The following is a 17,495-nucleotide window of genomic DNA, read 5'->3' on the forward strand; positions in this document are numbered from 1 at the left end:
CCAAACCCCCTTCAGCTGCTTCTGCTGAGCTGCAGCAGCTCCCTGGCCAGCCCTGAGACAAGGAGAGGGTTCTCTGCAGCCCAAAAGAACTTTGCAGTCACCTTGAGGGTGAAGTCCGTGTGTCCCAACCTGAGGAACAGGTCACCCCAAGCTGCCTGGGATGAATCACTGTCTGCTCTATATTTAAACCCAGCCCGGGGAGGCCACCAGCGAGCTGCTGTCATTGTGCCAGTCTGGTGCTCCTGGTGGCATCCTCAGGCAAAACACGTCCTGTGACACAGCCAGAGCCTGGAGGGGCCTCAGCACGGCTCTGAGAGCTCACCCTGCACATTTCCAGTGTTCCCAGTAGCTGGTGATGGCCCTGAACTGGTGGCACTATGCCAGCACAGCCCCTGCTGCTGCTGGGAGAGGGGGCTTTGATCCTCTAGGTCCCTTCAGAAATGTCCTTTCAATTTTTCCTGGGTCAGGAGGAAATGAAATAATTTTCATTTCATTGGTGTCAATGAAATGTTTTCCCTTCCTGGTGTCTCTGTGTGGCCCCAGCTCAGTCTCCTCATTCCCTGAGATCCTTTGGAATGACAAATCTCCCACAGACCCACTCAGATTTCATCTTTCCTTTTCCTCCTTGAAAACTGCACATAGGGCTATGCCTAATCCACACAAAAAACCCCAAAAATATCTTCTCCACAGGGCTATGCCTAATCCACACAAAAAAACCCAAAAATATCTTCCTTGGAGCCTCAGCCAGGCTGAGCAGACCCTGCCCAGGGCAGTGCCCTGTGCCCAGCCCGTGTTAGTGAGCCCTGAGCACGTTTGAGAGCTGAGAGTGGCCTCGAAGGGCCCTGGTGGCTGCGGTGACGCCCGAGCCGTGCGGGGACAGGCAGAGCAGATGCTGAGAGCGGCTCCCCCTGGTTCTGATTCTCACCACAGCCAGGAGCTCCTCTCCAGATATTTCGCTGTGTTATCACTCCTGCACCTCCCTGATAAAGCTCGAGCTCATCGGGGCAGGCAGCTTTAAACCAGCATTTAAAGGAGCATTTATCGGGCAGGAGGCACGGGCAGGTCGGGATGCTCAGCCCGGGCATTTCCCAGCTCCACGCCGGGCTCCGAGCGGGGTCAATCACTCGGAAGAGACACATTCGGTGCCATTGCACTGCGGCTGGCACTGCCAGCGCGGCAGCAGCGGTGCCAGTCCGAGGGCAGGGACTCACCTGCATCGCTGCGGGCCCCGGCGAGGGCACCGCGGCAAGGGTGGTGGCACGGCCGAGGTGACTGGGGACACACACACGGCACCCTGGCGATGGTGAGGCCGCTCCCCACCCTGGCACAGGGCACAGCCTCTGCCCAGAGCATCCATCAGCGCTCGGAGCGTGCCCAGGGCCGCCCGGGCTGGCATCGCCCGGCTCCGAGCGGCTCAGCCGGGGCACGGAGCGCTCCCCTGCCCGATGCTCTCAGCCGGGGCACAGAGCTCTCCCCTGCCCGGGGCACAGAGCGCTCCCCTGCCCAAGCTGCCTCTGAGGAAGCCAGGCTGCTGTGGTGTCTCTGTTCTGTGCCAGGGGGCAGAGGAAGGGCTGGGTTTGGGCACTCCCGCGCCCCCTGTGCGATGGGTACCGAGCAGGGAGCCCCAGGGAGCCGCTCCGGCCCTGCTCGGGCTCTGCTCGGGCTCAGAGGCCTCGCTCCGCTCCCGGCAGATGAAAAGCAGCGCTCCGAGGGCAGGGGAGCGGCGGTGATGCACAGCCGAGCCTCTCCTGTCGGGGCTGGGAATGGCTCCGGGCTCCTGCCCGTGAATTACCGCACCAGGAGCGCTCCCACCTCTCCCATCACATTCCGCAGCCGTGAGTCAGCCCAGCTCGAAATATCACCGGGACCACAGAGGAGCAGGTGACCCAGATTCTGCCAGACCTTCCCCAATTTAATCTTGATATACACCCCCAGCTGCCGGCTGGGTCACCGTGTTTAAGCAGCGTGAAAAAACCAAGTCCAGCCTCTGACATCCCCTGAAAGCAAAGCTCCTGCCCGCCCAGCACTGGCTCTTGCCACACAAAATCACATTTGGCCAAGCCACTGACCCCTAAACTCTCATTAGAACTCATTTGATGGATCTCAGGACCCATCAGAACCTCAAACATAAACATCAATGATCAAATCTGGCCCCACTCAAGAAGCAAATCCCCAGCAGAGCAGCACAGCCCCATCCCACAGCCACACCATGGGACACAAATCCTCTCCAGAACCTGCAGCCCCGGCTTTGGGGTTTATTTGGTGCCTCTGAGGGGTGGGATTTGGGTGGATTTGGGGACGCTGTGGGCAGGGAGACCTGAGCTGATGTGGAGCAGCTGGGAGGGAGCTGAGCCAGTGCCAGCCCCAGCTCTGTAGGGCAGGGCTGGGAGTGATCCCTGCTCAGCAAAAATCCCTGACTCCAGCTGGACCTGAGCTCCAATAAAGCCCTGCCAGAGTCAGCTGGATCATCCTCTGGCTCATGCAGCAACCACGAAATTACAGGTTCCTGTTCCAGGCCCTGGATGAGCAGGTGATTTCACAGGAGCTGAGACTCCCAAAGCTGAGCTGGATCTGCAGGTCCAGCAGATTTTTTGCATCATTCTCATCCCTCTTCCACCACCCACCTTCTGTGCTCTGTTTTTAACTCACACCTGAAGCCAAGTTGGTCTGAGAGGTGCTGACAGGAGATGCACCTGGCTCCTGCCACTGCTCCCTGCTGTCACCCTGATCACCCCAAAAGCTGCAGCCCCTCCTTTCCATGGACGTGGAGCCTCCTCCAGCCTCCCTTACAAACAAACCCGATTACCCAAAGAATTCTGACACCTTTTCCTGCTTTTTTAACATTTTCCTTTGGGCTGGCTGAGCCACAGCCACTTCTCTGCACACCAGCTCTTGTTCTAGACAGGTTAAACGATTTAAAATATTTAATGGATCTCCAGGCTGCCTCACTGCCCTGCAGTTTGCAGGTTCTCTGCAGACAGAGCTGCAGGAATTGCAGACATGCAGGACACGATGGGCTGGCAGTGCTCCACAGGGAACCAGGGGACAGCAAAGGCAAATCCCTGCAGCTCCTGGGCAGGATGGGATCTGCCTGGGCTCAGGACCCTGCTCCTGCACACAGGACCCTGATTAGAGCCCTGCTCTCCCCTGAGCTGTCCAGGGGACACTGCAGGCACTGCTCCCTGTCACCATCTCCCTTGCAATAATACATGAGCTTACAGGAAGCCTCTCAGCTGCAGCTTTTTATATCTGAACTCTTTCTGGCTGAGCAATCTCAACCTACTATTGATCCACATGACGCATTTGATTCCTATAATTGAGATTGGAATGGAAAAAAACACATTTCTGTTCCTCCCAGCGAGTTTGTTTCTCACGTGTGACAGCTCAGAGCGTGCAGCACTCGAGTTTTGCTGTGATTAAAGTGAAGGAATCTTTTAAAAGTGGAAATCTGTGACTGCTCCAGCCCAAAATTCAGTGATGGTGGGAGCAAAATACCTGGGTGTTCTCTCCTCCATCACCTTTCAAATGTCAAGCAGCTGCTGGAGCTGTTTTCTGGGTGTCATGGAATGGTTTGGGTGGGAAGGGACCTTAAAAACCATCCCATTCCCAGCCCTGGGTGGGCAGGGACACCTCCCACCGCCCCAGGGTACTCCAGCCTGGCCTGGGGCACTGCCAGGGATCCAGGGGCAGAGGGATTTCTCCCTAAGATTTCATCTAATCCCACTGTCTTTGAGCTTTCACTCATTCCCCTTTGTCCTGTCAGGCAGGAATTTGGAAAGAATAAAATAGAAATAAACCCCTGTCCAGCTGAGAATCAAACAAGAATGTTCCTGATCTTTATTGTATTTGCAGGGTGCCCCAATGAAGGCAGGAATGGTGAATCTGACTCCAGGCTCTCAGAAGGCTGATTTATTATTTTAAGATACTATATTATATTAAAGAACACTAAACTAAACTATACTAAAGAATACAGAAAGGATAATTACAGAAGGCTAAAAAGATAATAATGAAAACTTGTGACTCTTTCCAGAGCCCTGACACAGCTTGGCCCCGATTGGCCAAAGAGTGAAAACAACTCACATGAAACCAATGGAACAATCACCTGTGCGTAAACAATCTCCAAACACATTCCAAAGGAGCAAAACACAGGAGAAGCAAATCAGATAATTATTGTTTTCCTTTTTAAACACATTCCAAAGGAGCAAGACACAGGAGAAGCAAATCAGATAATTATTGTTTCCCTTTTAAAACACATTCCAAAGGAGCAAGACAGAGGAGAAGCAAATCAGATAATTATTGTTTTCCTTTTTCTCTGAGGCTTCTCAGCTTCCCAGGAGAAAAATCCTGGGCAAAGGGATTTTTCCAGAAAATATGAGTGTGACAATCTCCCCTTGCTGCTTTCTCCTGCTCCAGGAGAATTTCCAGCAGCTGAAGGGGACAGAAATCCCCCAGTTTTCCCTGACTCCGAGGAGAAATTTCTGACTCAAGAGCAAGCCTGGAGCCCCTGCTGTCTGGGCAGCAAAGTGAGCTGACACTGATCCCTTTGGATCTCTCTGTAGGTATTGCACTGATGGAGAAGGTGCTGTGTATTCTCTTGTTTATTTGCAAAAAAGGAAAGGTTTAAAAAAAACCTCTATTAAAATGCTGCACCTCTGGGAGCGCCTGTGAAAGGAGTGAGATGTGACTCCAGCAGGGAAGTGATCAGCCTGCAATAATTTAGATGTTCCTGTTGCTATGGATACTTTCTTTAAGTGAAGCATACCATTATAATTTAAATTTCCAGTAACTCACCAAAAAAAAAAAAAAGCACATTAAAAGTAATAAAAAATGCCAGAGACGCAACTGTTTTATTCCTTGCTGTCAGTTTTCCTGGTGCTGTGACAGCCCTGGAGAAGTGAGAAAATTGGCACTTGGGAGCAGATTTCAGTCTTTACTCATTTACTGCATTAATTACACCTGGGCTTGGTGGCTGTGATCGAGGCAGGGCATGGGACACTGGGAGTGAGGGTGGGACACTGGGATGGGACACTGGGAACTGGGATGGGACACTGGGATTGACACTGGGAACTGGGATTGACACTGGAATTGGAGATGTGACGCTGGGATGTGACCCTGGGAGCAGGGCTGTCACACTGGGATGTCACCCCGGGATGTGCCACCTCTCAGCAGTGAATTCAGCAGTGAATTCCTCCTGCCCTCCCTTGCAGGAGAAGGGAAAGGATGCTGCAGGTTCCTTAACTGGCAGCTGAAAGCAGGGAATGGATGCTGGAAGCTCCCGAAGTGGCGGCTGTGAAAAGGTGACATCAGAGCTGAGGGCTCAGTGTGTTCCTCAGCAGGGCCATCAGTTCTGCATGAGGGCTCAGCACTGGGACAGCTCAGCCTGGAACAGGCAGATCCAGCTGCAAAATCAACTTCTGGTTATTTCTGGTCATTCTGTTTATTTCTGTTAGCACCAGAAATTAAAACTCTGTTCGCTTCCTGAGGTGGCTCTGCAGAACCCCAGGGGGAGCAGGTCAGTGTGTCAGCAGCCCAGAGGGATTGATGGGATTTATTTCACTCTCCAGGTGCTTCCCCCCAGGGTGGAGCACACAGGGCTCTGCTGGGCTCTCTTTAGCCACAATCAACTGCACAAACTCAGCTGAAGGAAAAGAGAAAAGCACTTTGTGACTCAGGGACTGCCACGGAGGAGATTTGGGGTTTGATGTTGCTCCTCGTGCGCAGGTGAGCCTGAGGCTTCCACCTCCCTCTTTTTCCCCTTCCTCACAGCCTCACCTGGAGGCCAAAGCAGCCACACAGGGACAGGCTCTGTGTCCCCATGTGTCACCTCCAGCCCCTGGGAGCAGAGTCCAGCTGAGCCCCCCTGGAATCACCCCCAGGACCTTTCTGATCCCATCCTGCCACGCACCAGGGCCAGGCAGAACCCAGAGACACAAAAGCTGCCACAGGAACCACAGGGGAGATAAATAAAGTGACCCAGCACAGAGCCTCCAAAAAATGGCAGTTTTTATTCCCCTCAGTGCAGAATATTCTTTACAGCATCAGGTTTTCTTGAAAAAAAAAAAAACAACCAAAAACAAACAAAACACTCTGGACACACATAGATAGTGTTGTGAACGTCAGGATCTGCTGCTCTGGGAAAGGACAGGGCAATCCTCACCCTCCATCCCGGGTTCCTGGGAGAGCAGGATGAGTTCCTCACACATCCCAGGCTCCAGAGGAGAGCAGGATGTGCTCCTCACACATGCCAGGAGAGCAGGATGTGCTCCTCACCCTCCATCCCAGGTTCCTGGGGACAGCAGCTCTCCCTGGGGCCAGGGCTGGCCACAGCCCCTGCTGGGCTCCTGGCCAGCTCTCCCTGGCTGAGCCCTGAGCCTGGAGCAGCTCTGCTGATTCCCCCAGCCCAGGAGCTGCTGCTGCTGCCCCCAGGACTGAGGCACTCATGGGCACAGCCCTGCCAGGACGTGGAACTGCTCTGAGCTGCACCCTGCAGAGCCCACAGAGCACAGGTTCCACCAGAGAGACCCCCAACACCTTCTCACACTCACACCTGGGGGGAAAAACATCTCCAATCTAAGGCAGAGTCACTCAGCTGCTTCCTGATGAACTCTTCCAGCTGACTGAGAGGGTTTTGCTTCCTTTCTGTGAGCGGTTCTGAGGGAGTTCTAAGGAGCTATCGGGGGAATGAATTAGTGCTTCAAACCCAAGTTACAAATCTATAAAACAGATTAGTACACTTCACATAAGGCCACAAACACTGTGAGGTGTCAGTGAGGCTACTGAGGATGGTTAAACCCAATCTTTAGTGAGCACAAGTTGTACCTCCATGGCTGATTTCAGTCCCAGGGGTAGATGGAGCTTCCTGAGCCCCCTGGGAGCTGTCAGGGAGAGGGGTGGGAGCACCACTGGGCACCAGGTATTGCTGCTGCCTGGCCCCATCCCATCCACTGGGCTGTGGGGCAGGAGCCAGTCCTGGCCAGGCAAACCTGCAGGAACGTGGATCTGAGCTCCTGCTGCTCCTCCCAAGCTGCCCTTCCCAGCAGAATTCAGCAGAACAAACCTTTCCTCCCTGCTGGTTTTGCTTTTAAAGCCAACTTTGGGACCTGGAGTCCCACCAGAGGTGATGAGGGTCAGCCTAGAGCAGAGCTGCAGCACTGCCAGGGTGGCTCTTTTTGGGTGAAAAGCTTCTGAGGAGAGCTCCAGGCACTGCTCACCCTGGCAATCCGCAGCACTGCTTTCAGTCCAAGCGTTAAAGTGCAAAACTTCTTTGAGTTAAAAAAGTCTTTGGGTTAAAAAGGAGCTGGGACCCGCTGGGGCGACGCCCCAGACACTGGCACAAAGCAGCAGCTCTGCTCCCTCTGTGGTTCCACGCTGTCAGCAGCTGCTGCAAATCCTCCCTGGCCAGGCAGTGCTGTGCTGTCCCAGGCTGGATCGGTGACACCCAGAGCTGTGTCTGCACCCACAGAGGGGCTGTGGTGCTGCCTGCAGGAGGAGCAGCCCCTGCAGATGCTCTCCACACCTCCCAGGAGCGTTTGTAAACTGTGAACAAATCTGTCCAAGAGCATCCTGTGGTTTGGGTAAAAAAGCAAGGTACAAAAATCCACGTCAGGCTTCCGAAGCTTTGGTCTGAGCTGGGCTGCGGCACCCTGGGAGGGTTCCCTGCCCACAGCAGGACCCAGGAGGGGCTCAGAGAGGGTTTCTGTGCCCTCAGAACATGAAGAGATCGTCCTGCTCAGCTGGGCTGGGCTCCAGCTGGCTCCAGTGCAGGGGGGACAGAGCCTCTGCAGCCTCCTGAGCCGACAGCCCCGTGTCCAGCTCCTGGGGATTGGTCCTGGACTGCGCCAGCCTGGGGCACAGACACACAGGGAAACAGAGAAACACTGAGAAAAGTGCACACAGAGAGATGCACAGAGCAAAATAAACACAGAGTGATGTGCAGAGGAAAATAAATACAGAGTAATGCAGAGAGTAAAATAAATACAGCCTGGAAAAGCCTCAGCAAGGGGGAGCAGACCCAGGAACTGCTTGGGGAATGAAATTCCCCATCACACACAGCCTCACTCCCTCCATCCTGAAAAGGTTGTCAAAATATTTGGCTTCTCATGCAGCCCTAAAGCCTCCCCTTCTATCACCAGCTGAGGCACCGGGGGCAGGTCAGATCAGAGCCTGGTGAGATTCAGGAGCAGCATTAACATTATTAACAAACAGCCATTATTAACAAACAGCCATTATTAACAAACAGCCATTATTAACAAACAGCCATGGCCCTGGGGCTGCTCCCCTGCTGAACTCCAGGGAGGGCTGAGAGTTTGAGATTTACCTCGAGGGAGGGATGAGAGTTTGAGAATTACCTTGAGAACGCCTCGTCCAGGCCATCATCCATCTCCTTTGTGAAGGGATCAAAAGAGAGACAAGTAGTTGCTAAGAGAACTGCACAGAAGTGCATTTAGAGACCTGGCTCTGCACTCAGACAAAGAAATATCTCTGTCTGTTGGATCCTGAGTGCCTCAGCCACCTCCTCTGCAATCTGCCTCCTCTGCAGGGCAAAGGGGAACCCCGGGGTTTGGCCCTTCCTGCACCCCAAAGGGGCTGAGCCTGCCCCAGCTCCACCCAGGAGAGCAGCAGGGATGGAAATCACCCCCAAATCACCCCCAAATCCCTCCCCTGGCCCTCCCAGCCCTGCAGGTCCTGCTGCCAGGAGGGACCTGACACTCTGAGCTGTGGCCCCTCCCGGAGCAGCCCAGGCCCCCCAGAGCTCCCAGTTTGGCCCAGTTTGGCCCTGGGCCCCCCTGGCTGTCCCTTACCCACTCCAGGTTGTTGTTGACCGAGGGGCTGGGCCCAAAGCTGCTGTTGTCCAGCGCTGGGGGCTCGGTGCTGCCGCCCAGGGGGGACCTGCCCGGCTCCTCCAGGTCCAGCAGGTTCCCCAGGGCTGCTGCTGAGGGCAGAGCAGGGGCAATGAGGGGAGAGGAGCAGAGCAACAGAGGCACAGCCGAACCTCCCTGCAGGAGTCACCTCCCTGCGTCAAACCCCGGCAGGATGGACCCAGGTCTGAGCGCTGAGGGGCTGCACCCACCCCACCGGGGGGCACAGGCATCGTTTATGGAAAATCCTTTCCTCAGGATTGTTCCTCCTGAGAGGCCTCGGGAACAAATGTACCCAATGGTTATCTGCTGCTGTGGAATGCAACAGGTGCATCTGGGATTGGGCTCATGTGGTTGTTTCTAATCAATGGCCAATCACAATCAGCTGGCTCAGACTGTCTCAGTCAGGCACAAACCTTTGTTATTCATTTCATTCTTTTTCTATTCTTAGCCAGCCTTCTGATGAAATCCTTTCTTCTATTCTTTTAGTATAGTTTTAATATAATATATATCATAAAATAATAAATCAGCCTTCTGAAACATGGAGTCAGATCCTCCTCTCTTCCCTCATCCTCAGACCCTGTGAACACTGTCACACTGGGGGCTGTGGTTCAGCTCCTGAGGAGCTTTGGGAAGGCTCCTGGGTGCCCAGTGATGCTCAGGGTGAGCCCCAGGCCAGAGCAGCCCCTGGGCAGCATCCTCAGCTCAGCCCAGGCCATCCCACAGAGCTGCTCCAGGGTTTTATGGGCTGAGCCCTGCCCTGGGTGCAGCTCAGAGCCTGCCCTGGGCAGGAGCACCCAGGGAGGTGCTGAGCTCATCCCCACAGCCCTGGCAGCCCCAGGTGCCACCCTTGGCAGAGGAGATTCCTGCAGCCCTGGAATCCCTGCAGCCACTGAGACCCCTGAGATCAACCATTGAAACCCCCAAAATAAATGAAATTACTGAGCTCAATGACATCACTGAGATCAATCCCTGAAACCTGCAGCCCTCCCAGGCACGGGCAGGAGGTGCCAGCCTGGCAGGGAGTTTAAGCCCAGCCCAGTTTAAGGCTGTTTTTTTCTCTGTGCCAAATCCTCTTATCTCATGGCCAGCATGGGGAGGGATGAGCCTCCTGTCCCACTTCTGCCTGCCCTGCACTGGACCGGGAGGGGACATTCCCATCCCTTGGGGACAATCCCCATGGCCCACAGGCCATGCCCCATCCCTCAGGGACACCCCTGTGCTGCTCAGGGACAGTTCCCATCCCTCAGGGACAATCCATTCTCTGTTCAGTGACAATCCCCCATCCCTCAGGGACATCCCTGCTCTGTTCAGGGACAGTTCCCACCCCTCAGGGACAATCCCATTCCCTGTTCAGGGACAGTCCCCATCCCTCAGGGACAGTCCCATTCCCTGTTCAGGGACAGTCCCCATCCCTCAGGTACAATTCCCCACCCCTGGGGATAATTTCCCACCTCTTGGGGACCACCCTGTGCTGTTCAGGGACAGTTCCCATCCCTCAGGGACATCCCTGCTCTGTTCAGGGACAGTCCCCATCCCTCAGGGACAATCCCCATCCCTCAGGGACAATCCATTCTCTGTTCAGTGACAATCCCCCATCCCTCAGGGACATCCCTGCTCTGTTCAGGGACAGTCTTCATCCCTTGGGGACAATCCCATTCCCTGTTCAGGTACAATTCCCCACCCCTTGGGGACACTCCCCACCCCAGGCTCTGCTCTGTGCCTCGCTCACCTGTGCCAGGGTGGGCAGGAGCTCCTGAGCCAGGGCTGCTCGTCCCTTCTGCTGCCAGGATGGACCTTTCCCTCTTCTCCTTCTCTGCACAACAGGAGGAGAGGCCATCACTGCCTGCAGGGAGCAGGGACAGCGGGGCCAGGGCCACCCTGCTGCTCCTGCCAGCCCAGGGAAGGGGACAGCACCAACCCCAGGGGCTCTGAGGCACCCAGGCCCTGCAGGGCAGGAGTGTCACTGGGATATTTTCACATTCCTGCCAGGATTTCTTCTCCTGGGAAGCCTCAGCTGCTCCACGTTTTGCTCCTCTGGAATGTGATCTGGAGAACTGTTCACCCAGCATGGGAATTGTTCTTAATTAATGGCCAACCCCAGACAGCTGGGTGTCTGTCATGGCATTTTATCATCATTCTTTTCCAGCCTTCTGATGTCTCCTTTCTCTTTCTTTAGTATAGTTTTAACACAGCATTTTCTTTTAATATAATATATATCACAAAATGATAAATCAGCCTTCTGAAACATGGAGTCAAATTCTCATCTCTTCCCTTGCTGGGGTTGCCTGCAAGTTCCACCCAGGAGCACAGCCCAGACCTGCCTGGGTTTACAGCAAGGAAAGCTGGAAATGTGGGAGGCAGGGGAGGGAACAGCCTGGGGTGCGCAGGGCAGGGACACAAACTCCAACTCACCTTCCTTTGCTGCCTGCCAGAACTCAAAGGCCAGCCTGAAAGCCTGGGCCACGGTCAGGGTGACAGCCTGGGCCTGGGGACAGACAGCAGGACAGGCTGAGACCTCTGAGAGCACTGAGATCAATCACTGCAATTACTGAGATCAATGGCATCACTGAGATCAATCAATGGCATCACTGAGATCAATCACTGCAATTACTGAAATTACTGAGATCTCGGAAATTACTGAGATCAATGAAAGCACTGAGATCAATCACTGAAACCACTGAAATCATTGAGATCAATGAGATCACTGAGATCAATCACTGAGATCTCAGAAATTACTGAAATCAATGAGATCAATGAAATCACTGAGATCAATCACTGAAACCTCTGAGATCAATGAGATCCCAGAAATCACTGAAATAACTGAGATCAATCACTGAAACCCCTGAAATAAATGAAATTACTGAGATCAATGACATCACTGAGATCAATCACTGAAACCTCTAAAATCACTGAAATTACTGAGATCAATGACATCACTGAGATCAATCCCTGAGATCTCTGAAATCATTGAAACCACTGGCAGCCCCCAGGGACATGGGGGGGACACAAACAGGGCACAGCACCCCCAAAACCAGGCAGGGGGACAAGGGGACCCCCAAAGGCAGCAGTGCCAGTTAAGGCTGGCACCAGGAGGGCCCATTGGGACGTTGGAGTTATTTACATCCTTGATGGGAGTGCAAATGCTTTATGGCAAAAAAAAAAACCCCTTAAATATGGTAATTAAGTATGAAACTCCTCACAGCTGTTTACAATTTAAGCTGTCACATCTGAATCAAGTTTAATAGGCCCAGCTACTGTTGAGAATTACCCAGGAACTAAAAATATGGGCTAATTACATGGCTGTGCCTGGGGGCTGTGGTGCAGCCAGAGCCCCTGCCCTGGCTCCAGGCTGGGAGCAGGGATCACCTCAGCAGCAGGATGTTCCTGCACCTTACAGAGCAGGAAAAAGGAAATTATTCCCAGGTTTTTTCGCCACAAAAGGCTCTGGAGAACTTTATTTGGGGGGGGATGCACTGAGCTGATGCAGCACTGAGATAATTCTTTTAGCAGCAGGAAGATTTAAATTTTAATTTGCAGAGCGAGGCTTATCTTGGCCGTGCCAGGATGGGAGCACAGGAGGGACAACTTGCAGCTGCCATTAGTGCCCCCAGGGGAAAGAAAGGAGCTGGGAGAGGCAGGGAATGTGAACAGAGCTCCAGGCACAGGGAGGCTGCTGAGGATGGCCAGGAACGGCTGGGAACGGCACCAGAGGGGACCTGGGACACCCTGTCCCCGTGCAGAGGCACCAGGGAGGGATGGCTGGGGGCAGAGGGCTCTGAGCTGCCCTTGCCCTGCCCTAAAGGCCCTCGGGTTTAGGGGAGGGGGCTCAGGGCTCCACCAGACACCCCAGGGCTCCCCTTGCCCCTCTCGGGTCACCAGGTCCCTTCCCCTCCTGGAGCACTGGAACAGCAGGGAAAGGTCCAGGAGGGCTCCGAGAGCAGACCTGGCTCTGGGAGAGTCTGGGATGGGCTCTGAGCCCACCCCTGAGTCCTTCCCAGAGCCAGGCCTGGGCTCTGAGCCCCTCCCCAGCCCAGGTCAGGCTCTCCTGATGTCACAGACACATTTATGGAAAACCCTTTCCTTGGGATTGCTCCTCCTGAGAAGCTGAGAGGCCTCGGGAACAAAATGTAACCAATGGTTATCTGCTGCTGTGGGATGCAACAGGTGCATCTGGGATTGGGCTCATGTGGTTGTTTCTAATTAATGGCCAATCACAGCCCAGCTGGCTCAGACTGTCTGGTCAGTCACAAGCCTTTGTTATCATTCCATTCTTTTTCTATTCTGTGCAAGCCTTCTGATGAAATCCTTCCTTCTATTCTTTCAGTATAGTTTTAATATATATCATAAAATAATAAATCAAGCCTTGTGAAACATGGAGTCAGATCCTCGTCTCTTCCCTCAGCCTCAGGCCCCATGAACACGGTCACATCCTGAGGGCAGGACACGGCCCCAGCTGCAAAGATGTCCCTGAATGTGTGCAGGGAGCCCCAGCAGGGTCCCCCGGGCTCCCCCTGCCCCAGTTCCCCTGCCCAGGGCCTCAGGGGCTGCAGCAGCACAGGGAGGCGCCCCTGGGGCAGGGGCAGCTCCTCACAGCCCCAGCCCGTCCCAGCTGGGATGAGCTCTGGGCAGTGCTGAGCCTTCCTCCCAGCCCTCCTCCTCCTCCTCCTGTCCCTGCCCTCACTGACCATCTTCCTCTTGGGGCACAGGAAGGCGTGGCACTCCAGGCTCTCGCTCTGCTGGCTCTGGGCGATGTAGGCAAACACTTTGTCGTGGGCCTTGTCTGCTGTGCAGTAGGAGATCCTGGAACACACCAACAGCCCGGGATGGGCGCTGGGGCAGCCTCCAGAGCCCCCTGGGGCTGCCACAGGAGCTGCCCAGCACGGGGTGGGCAGGGGGAGACCCACGGGCTCCACAGGGAGAGGGGGGAGAAGGGAGAAGAGAAGGGAACAGAAGGGAGGAAAGAGAAGGGAACAGAAGGGAGGAAAGACAGAAAAGAAAAGAAGAGGAAATGTCTTTTCCACACTGTGGGACAGGACAGGCTAGAGAAGGGGAAGCTTCCAGCAGAGCAGCACCTCACAGTGCTCTGCCTCAGAAGGTTTTCCCTGGAGGGTGAGGAAGGAGAAAGGAGCTGAGCTCAGCCTGGGGTTTCACCCTCAGGCAGGGGCAGGAGGTGATGCAGGGGTGCCCAGATCATCCCAGGCTGGGATCCAGGGCTGGGGCTTGCAGGTGCTCAGGATGCTTCCCGAGCTCAGGGGATGTGGGAGGAAGGCTCAGCCTCCTCCCTGAGCCTCCTCACAGCTGTGCCCCAGGCAGGGGTGCTGAGCAGCAGCCCTGGGGCCCAGCAGAGCCCCAGCACCCACCTGTAAATGGAGATGTTCTCGATGAGCTCGCTGGTCCTGCTGTCCCTGAGCACAATCCCCCGCGGTGACACCTTCAGGGTCACCTTCTGCAGCTTCTTCCCACTTGCCTTGGCCTTGGGGAGGGACAGAGGGAGGGGAAGGCCCAAGCTTGAACCCCGGCACCTCCGAAGGCATGGGAGCAGCCGGGGATGCGCTCTGCTCTCACAGCACTGCTCAACCCTTCCCTTCCCTCTCAGGGGGCAGGAACACACCTCACCAGGCAGCACAGGCACTGCCAGCCATTATTAACATGTTACATGTCCCCAGGGCCACCAGCACGGCCACAGGAGCTGGCAGCAGGACAGGCCTGGCACGCCTGGGCTCCCAGGTGCTGCCAAACCCCGCTCCAGTGGCAAATGGACACAACATCAGCTTCAAAGCAGACTTTAGCAGCCACTTTCCCTCCTTTACTGGCCTGGAGCTCTCAGCCTGCAGCTCACACCCAGCTGGAGCCAGGCTGGAATCCTCAGCCCCATTCCCTGGGGGATTCTGAGTCCCTTGGGCACCTCAAAGCCCTGCCCAGAGCAGTCCTGCCCCAGCCCTGGCCTTTATTTAAGGGCTCCTCTCCCCCCATCCATCAGTGAAGGGCTCTGCAATTCCCTCCTGCCCTGGTCCAGCTCAGGAGAGGATCCAGCACTGCCCACCCCACTGAGCTTTATGGCACAGCCAGGGCTCTGCCTCAGTCACTTTTATAGGGGTTTAAAGAAGCCTTAATTTCACCCAGAGCCTGGTGAGCTGGGAGGCTCCGAGCTGGAGAGGGCTGGGAATTGGGGGATTCAGGAATTCCACCCCTCTGAGATCCCAGTGGGACAGAGGCCGTGTTGGCTGGGACCTGTCCTGCTCCCTTCCCCTCTCTGCCCTCCAAATCCTGGAAGGAAAGCCCAGAGCAGCCCTGGCCACACTCCAAACCCTGCCCCAGCCCCAGGGCAGGCTGCCTGCAGCAGGTCAGAGCCTCCTCACACACCCCAGCTTATCACAGCAGCCAGAGCTCAGCACGCTCCAGCCTGGCCCAGAGAGCCCCATCCCACAGCCTGGGCTGGTCCCAGGGGCTCCCAGAGCCTGGAACTGTCTGCAGTGCCCCCCACACCCCTGGAGGGGCTGCAGCTGCAACCCCAACCCCACGAGCTGCAAATCCCAAACTCCTGGAGCTGCAAATCCCAATTTCCCTGGAGCTGCAATTCTGACCCCATGAGCAGCAAATCCCAATCCTCCTGGAGCTGCAAACCCCAACTTCCCATGAGCTGCAATCCCAATTTCCCTGGAGCTGAAATCCTGACCCCTCAGGAGTTGCAATCCCAGCCCCATGGAGCTGCAAATCCCAAACTCCTGGAGCTGCAAATCCCAATTTCCCCCAGCTGCAGCTCTGAAACTCCTCCCCGTGGGGCCCCCCAAGGGCCAGCTGGGCCACCGGGTGACCCTTGGGGACACCTGGGGACACTCACGGTGGCCACGATCCTTTTGACAGCGGCTGCAGAGAGCTCCTCTCCCTTGGGCTGCTCCACCAGGGTCATGCCCAGGTACTTGAGGCTGAAGAGCATCCCCTCCAGCAGCGTCTCCCTCGTGTCTGTCCAGTTCTCAGGCAGCTCTGGGGACACACGGGAGGCTCTGGAGTCACAAACTCACGGCAGCAGCACTTCAGCCACCAGGTGCTCACCTGGGAGCCTCCCCTGCAGCTCTCCAAGGCACCAAAACAAACCCCAAAACGTTTCCCCACGAGCCACAACAAACCCCAAAACGTTTTCCACACCAGACCCTTCAGGAGCCCCCAGTTTACCTGGGAGCCACCTCGTGCCCTGACCCTGCAAAGCTTCACCTGCACAAGGAGGCTAAAATGGGATTTGCTGCTAATCCCGGGCAGCTGCTGGGAGCCAGGTGAGGGGAATGATCCCCCCCAGCCCTGAGGAGCCCCCCAGGAGCAGAGGGCTCTGCTCTCCCCTTGGAAACCAGCACTGAACGGTTCCCCAAAGTGCTGGGGGGGAAAGGAGGGTTCGAAATACAGGGACAGGTGTGGGGCCAAGGTGAAAATCAGGTGGGGGTTCCTGAACCTGAAATTCCAGCCAGGAGCCAGCTGGGACGGGCAGCTCGAGGGCTTTGCCCCCCCGGTGTCCCCAGGCCAGCCCGTTCGTGTCCCCCCGCTCCCCATCCCCGGTCCCGCTGTAACCCGGGCCGGGTCGGTCCCACGGGATCAGCGACAGCCGCGGGTTCGGTGTCGCCGGGGGGGTGCGGGGTGGCCCCTCCGGGCCCGGTGGCCCCCCCGGCAGGGCCCGGTGGCCGCTCCACGGGGCCATCGATCGGTGAGCGGGACGAGGTCACAGCGCGCCCGCCGGGCTCCGGCCCTTGGCCCGCGCTGGGAGACACGGGGACACGGGGACACGGGGACAGGGGGACTACAGGAACATGGGGACACGGGGACAGGGGGACACAGGGATACGGGAACATGGGGACACGGGGACAGGGGGACACGGGGACAGGGGGACACGGGGACAGGGGGAATACGGGGGACACGGGGACAGGGGGACACGGGGACACAGGGATACGGGAACATGGGGACACGGGGACAGGGGGACACGGGGACAGGGGGACACGGGGACAGGGGGACACAGGGATACAGGGACAGGGGGACACAGGGACCCCCAGCCAGCCGCGCCGCCGCCGCCGGGGAAGGGGCGCAAGGAGCGCGGGGCGGAGCGAACAGCGCGGCGGAAAGTGGGGCTGAAAGTGAGAAAAGAGCGACGAGAAAGCGAAAGAGGAGGCAGAGAGAGAGCAGGGGGCTGGGGGAAGAGAGGGGACAGGGACAGAGCGGAGAGAGGGGAAGGGGCAGGGACCGGAGCAGCGGAGCGGGGCCCGGGCGGGACCCGGGGCAGGGAGCGGGGCCCGGAGCGGGGTGCGGGATGCGGGGCCCGGGCGAGATGCGGAGCAGGGAGCGGGGCCCGGGGTAGGGTGCGGGGTGCGGGATGCGGGACCCGGAGCAGGGCTCGGGGCAGGGAGCGGGACCCGGAGCGGGATGCGGGGCCCGGGACAGAATGCGGGGTGCGGGGCAGGGAGCGGGAGCCGGGCGGGATGCGGGGAGCGGGGCCCGGGGCAGGGATCCGGGCAGGGAGCGGGGCCCGGGGCAGGGAGCGGGGCTCGGCTCTCACTCTTGTGCCGCCCGCCGGCCCAGGACGGTTTGTGCACGCTGGGGCTCCTCAGCAGGGCCCGGCCCGCGGACTTGAGCGCGTCCATCCCGGCCCGGCCC

General features: G+C 56.8%; 1 protein-coding gene across 3 annotated transcripts; it reads right to left on the reverse strand.

Annotated features, from left to right (window-relative positions):
- Positions 1-6,092: 6,092 nt before the first annotated feature.
- Positions 6,093-17,495, reverse strand: LDLRAP1 (low density lipoprotein receptor adaptor protein 1). 3 transcript variants are annotated; one of them, XM_066564834.1, is made up of 9 exons: positions 17,398-17,495; positions 15,703-15,845; positions 14,222-14,334; positions 13,547-13,661; positions 11,274-11,346; positions 10,591-10,674; positions 8,802-8,929; positions 8,349-8,383; positions 6,093-7,843 (listed from the first exon to the last, which is right to left on the reverse strand). In XM_066564834.1, exons 1-9 carry the CDS (start codon positions 17,480-17,482, stop codon positions 7,705-7,707), a joined length of 915 nt encoding a protein of 304 aa, XP_066420931.1. In that variant the 5' UTR covers positions 17,483-17,495; the 3' UTR covers positions 6,093-7,704. The 3 variants fall into 3 exon arrangements, with proteins under 3 accessions (XP_066420931.1, XP_066420930.1, XP_066420932.1); XM_066564833.1 differs by having other exon boundaries at positions 8,802-8,932; XM_066564835.1 differs by having other exon boundaries at positions 7,729-8,383; positions 8,806-8,932.

This window comes from Molothrus aeneus, chromosome 23 (genome assembly GCF_037042795.1).
Source record: "Molothrus aeneus isolate 106 chromosome 23, BPBGC_Maene_1.0, whole genome shotgun sequence".
Lineage (NCBI taxonomy): Eukaryota > Metazoa > Chordata > Aves > Passeriformes > Icteridae > Molothrus > Molothrus aeneus.

Coding starts and splice junctions, on each gene's coding strand:
- LDLRAP1 (XM_066564833.1), bottom strand. CDS start 17,482: ATGGACGCGCTCAAGTCCGCGGGCCGGGCCCTGCTGAGGAGCCCCAGC. Junction 15,846..17,397: donor GGCCGGCGGGCGGCACAAGA/GTGAGAGCCGAG, acceptor GTGTGTCCCCAG/AGCTGCCTGAGAACTGGACA. Junction 14,335..15,702: donor TCAAAAGGATCGTGGCCACC/GTGAGTGTCCCC, acceptor TCCCTCCCCAAG/GCCAAGGCAAGTGGGAAGAA.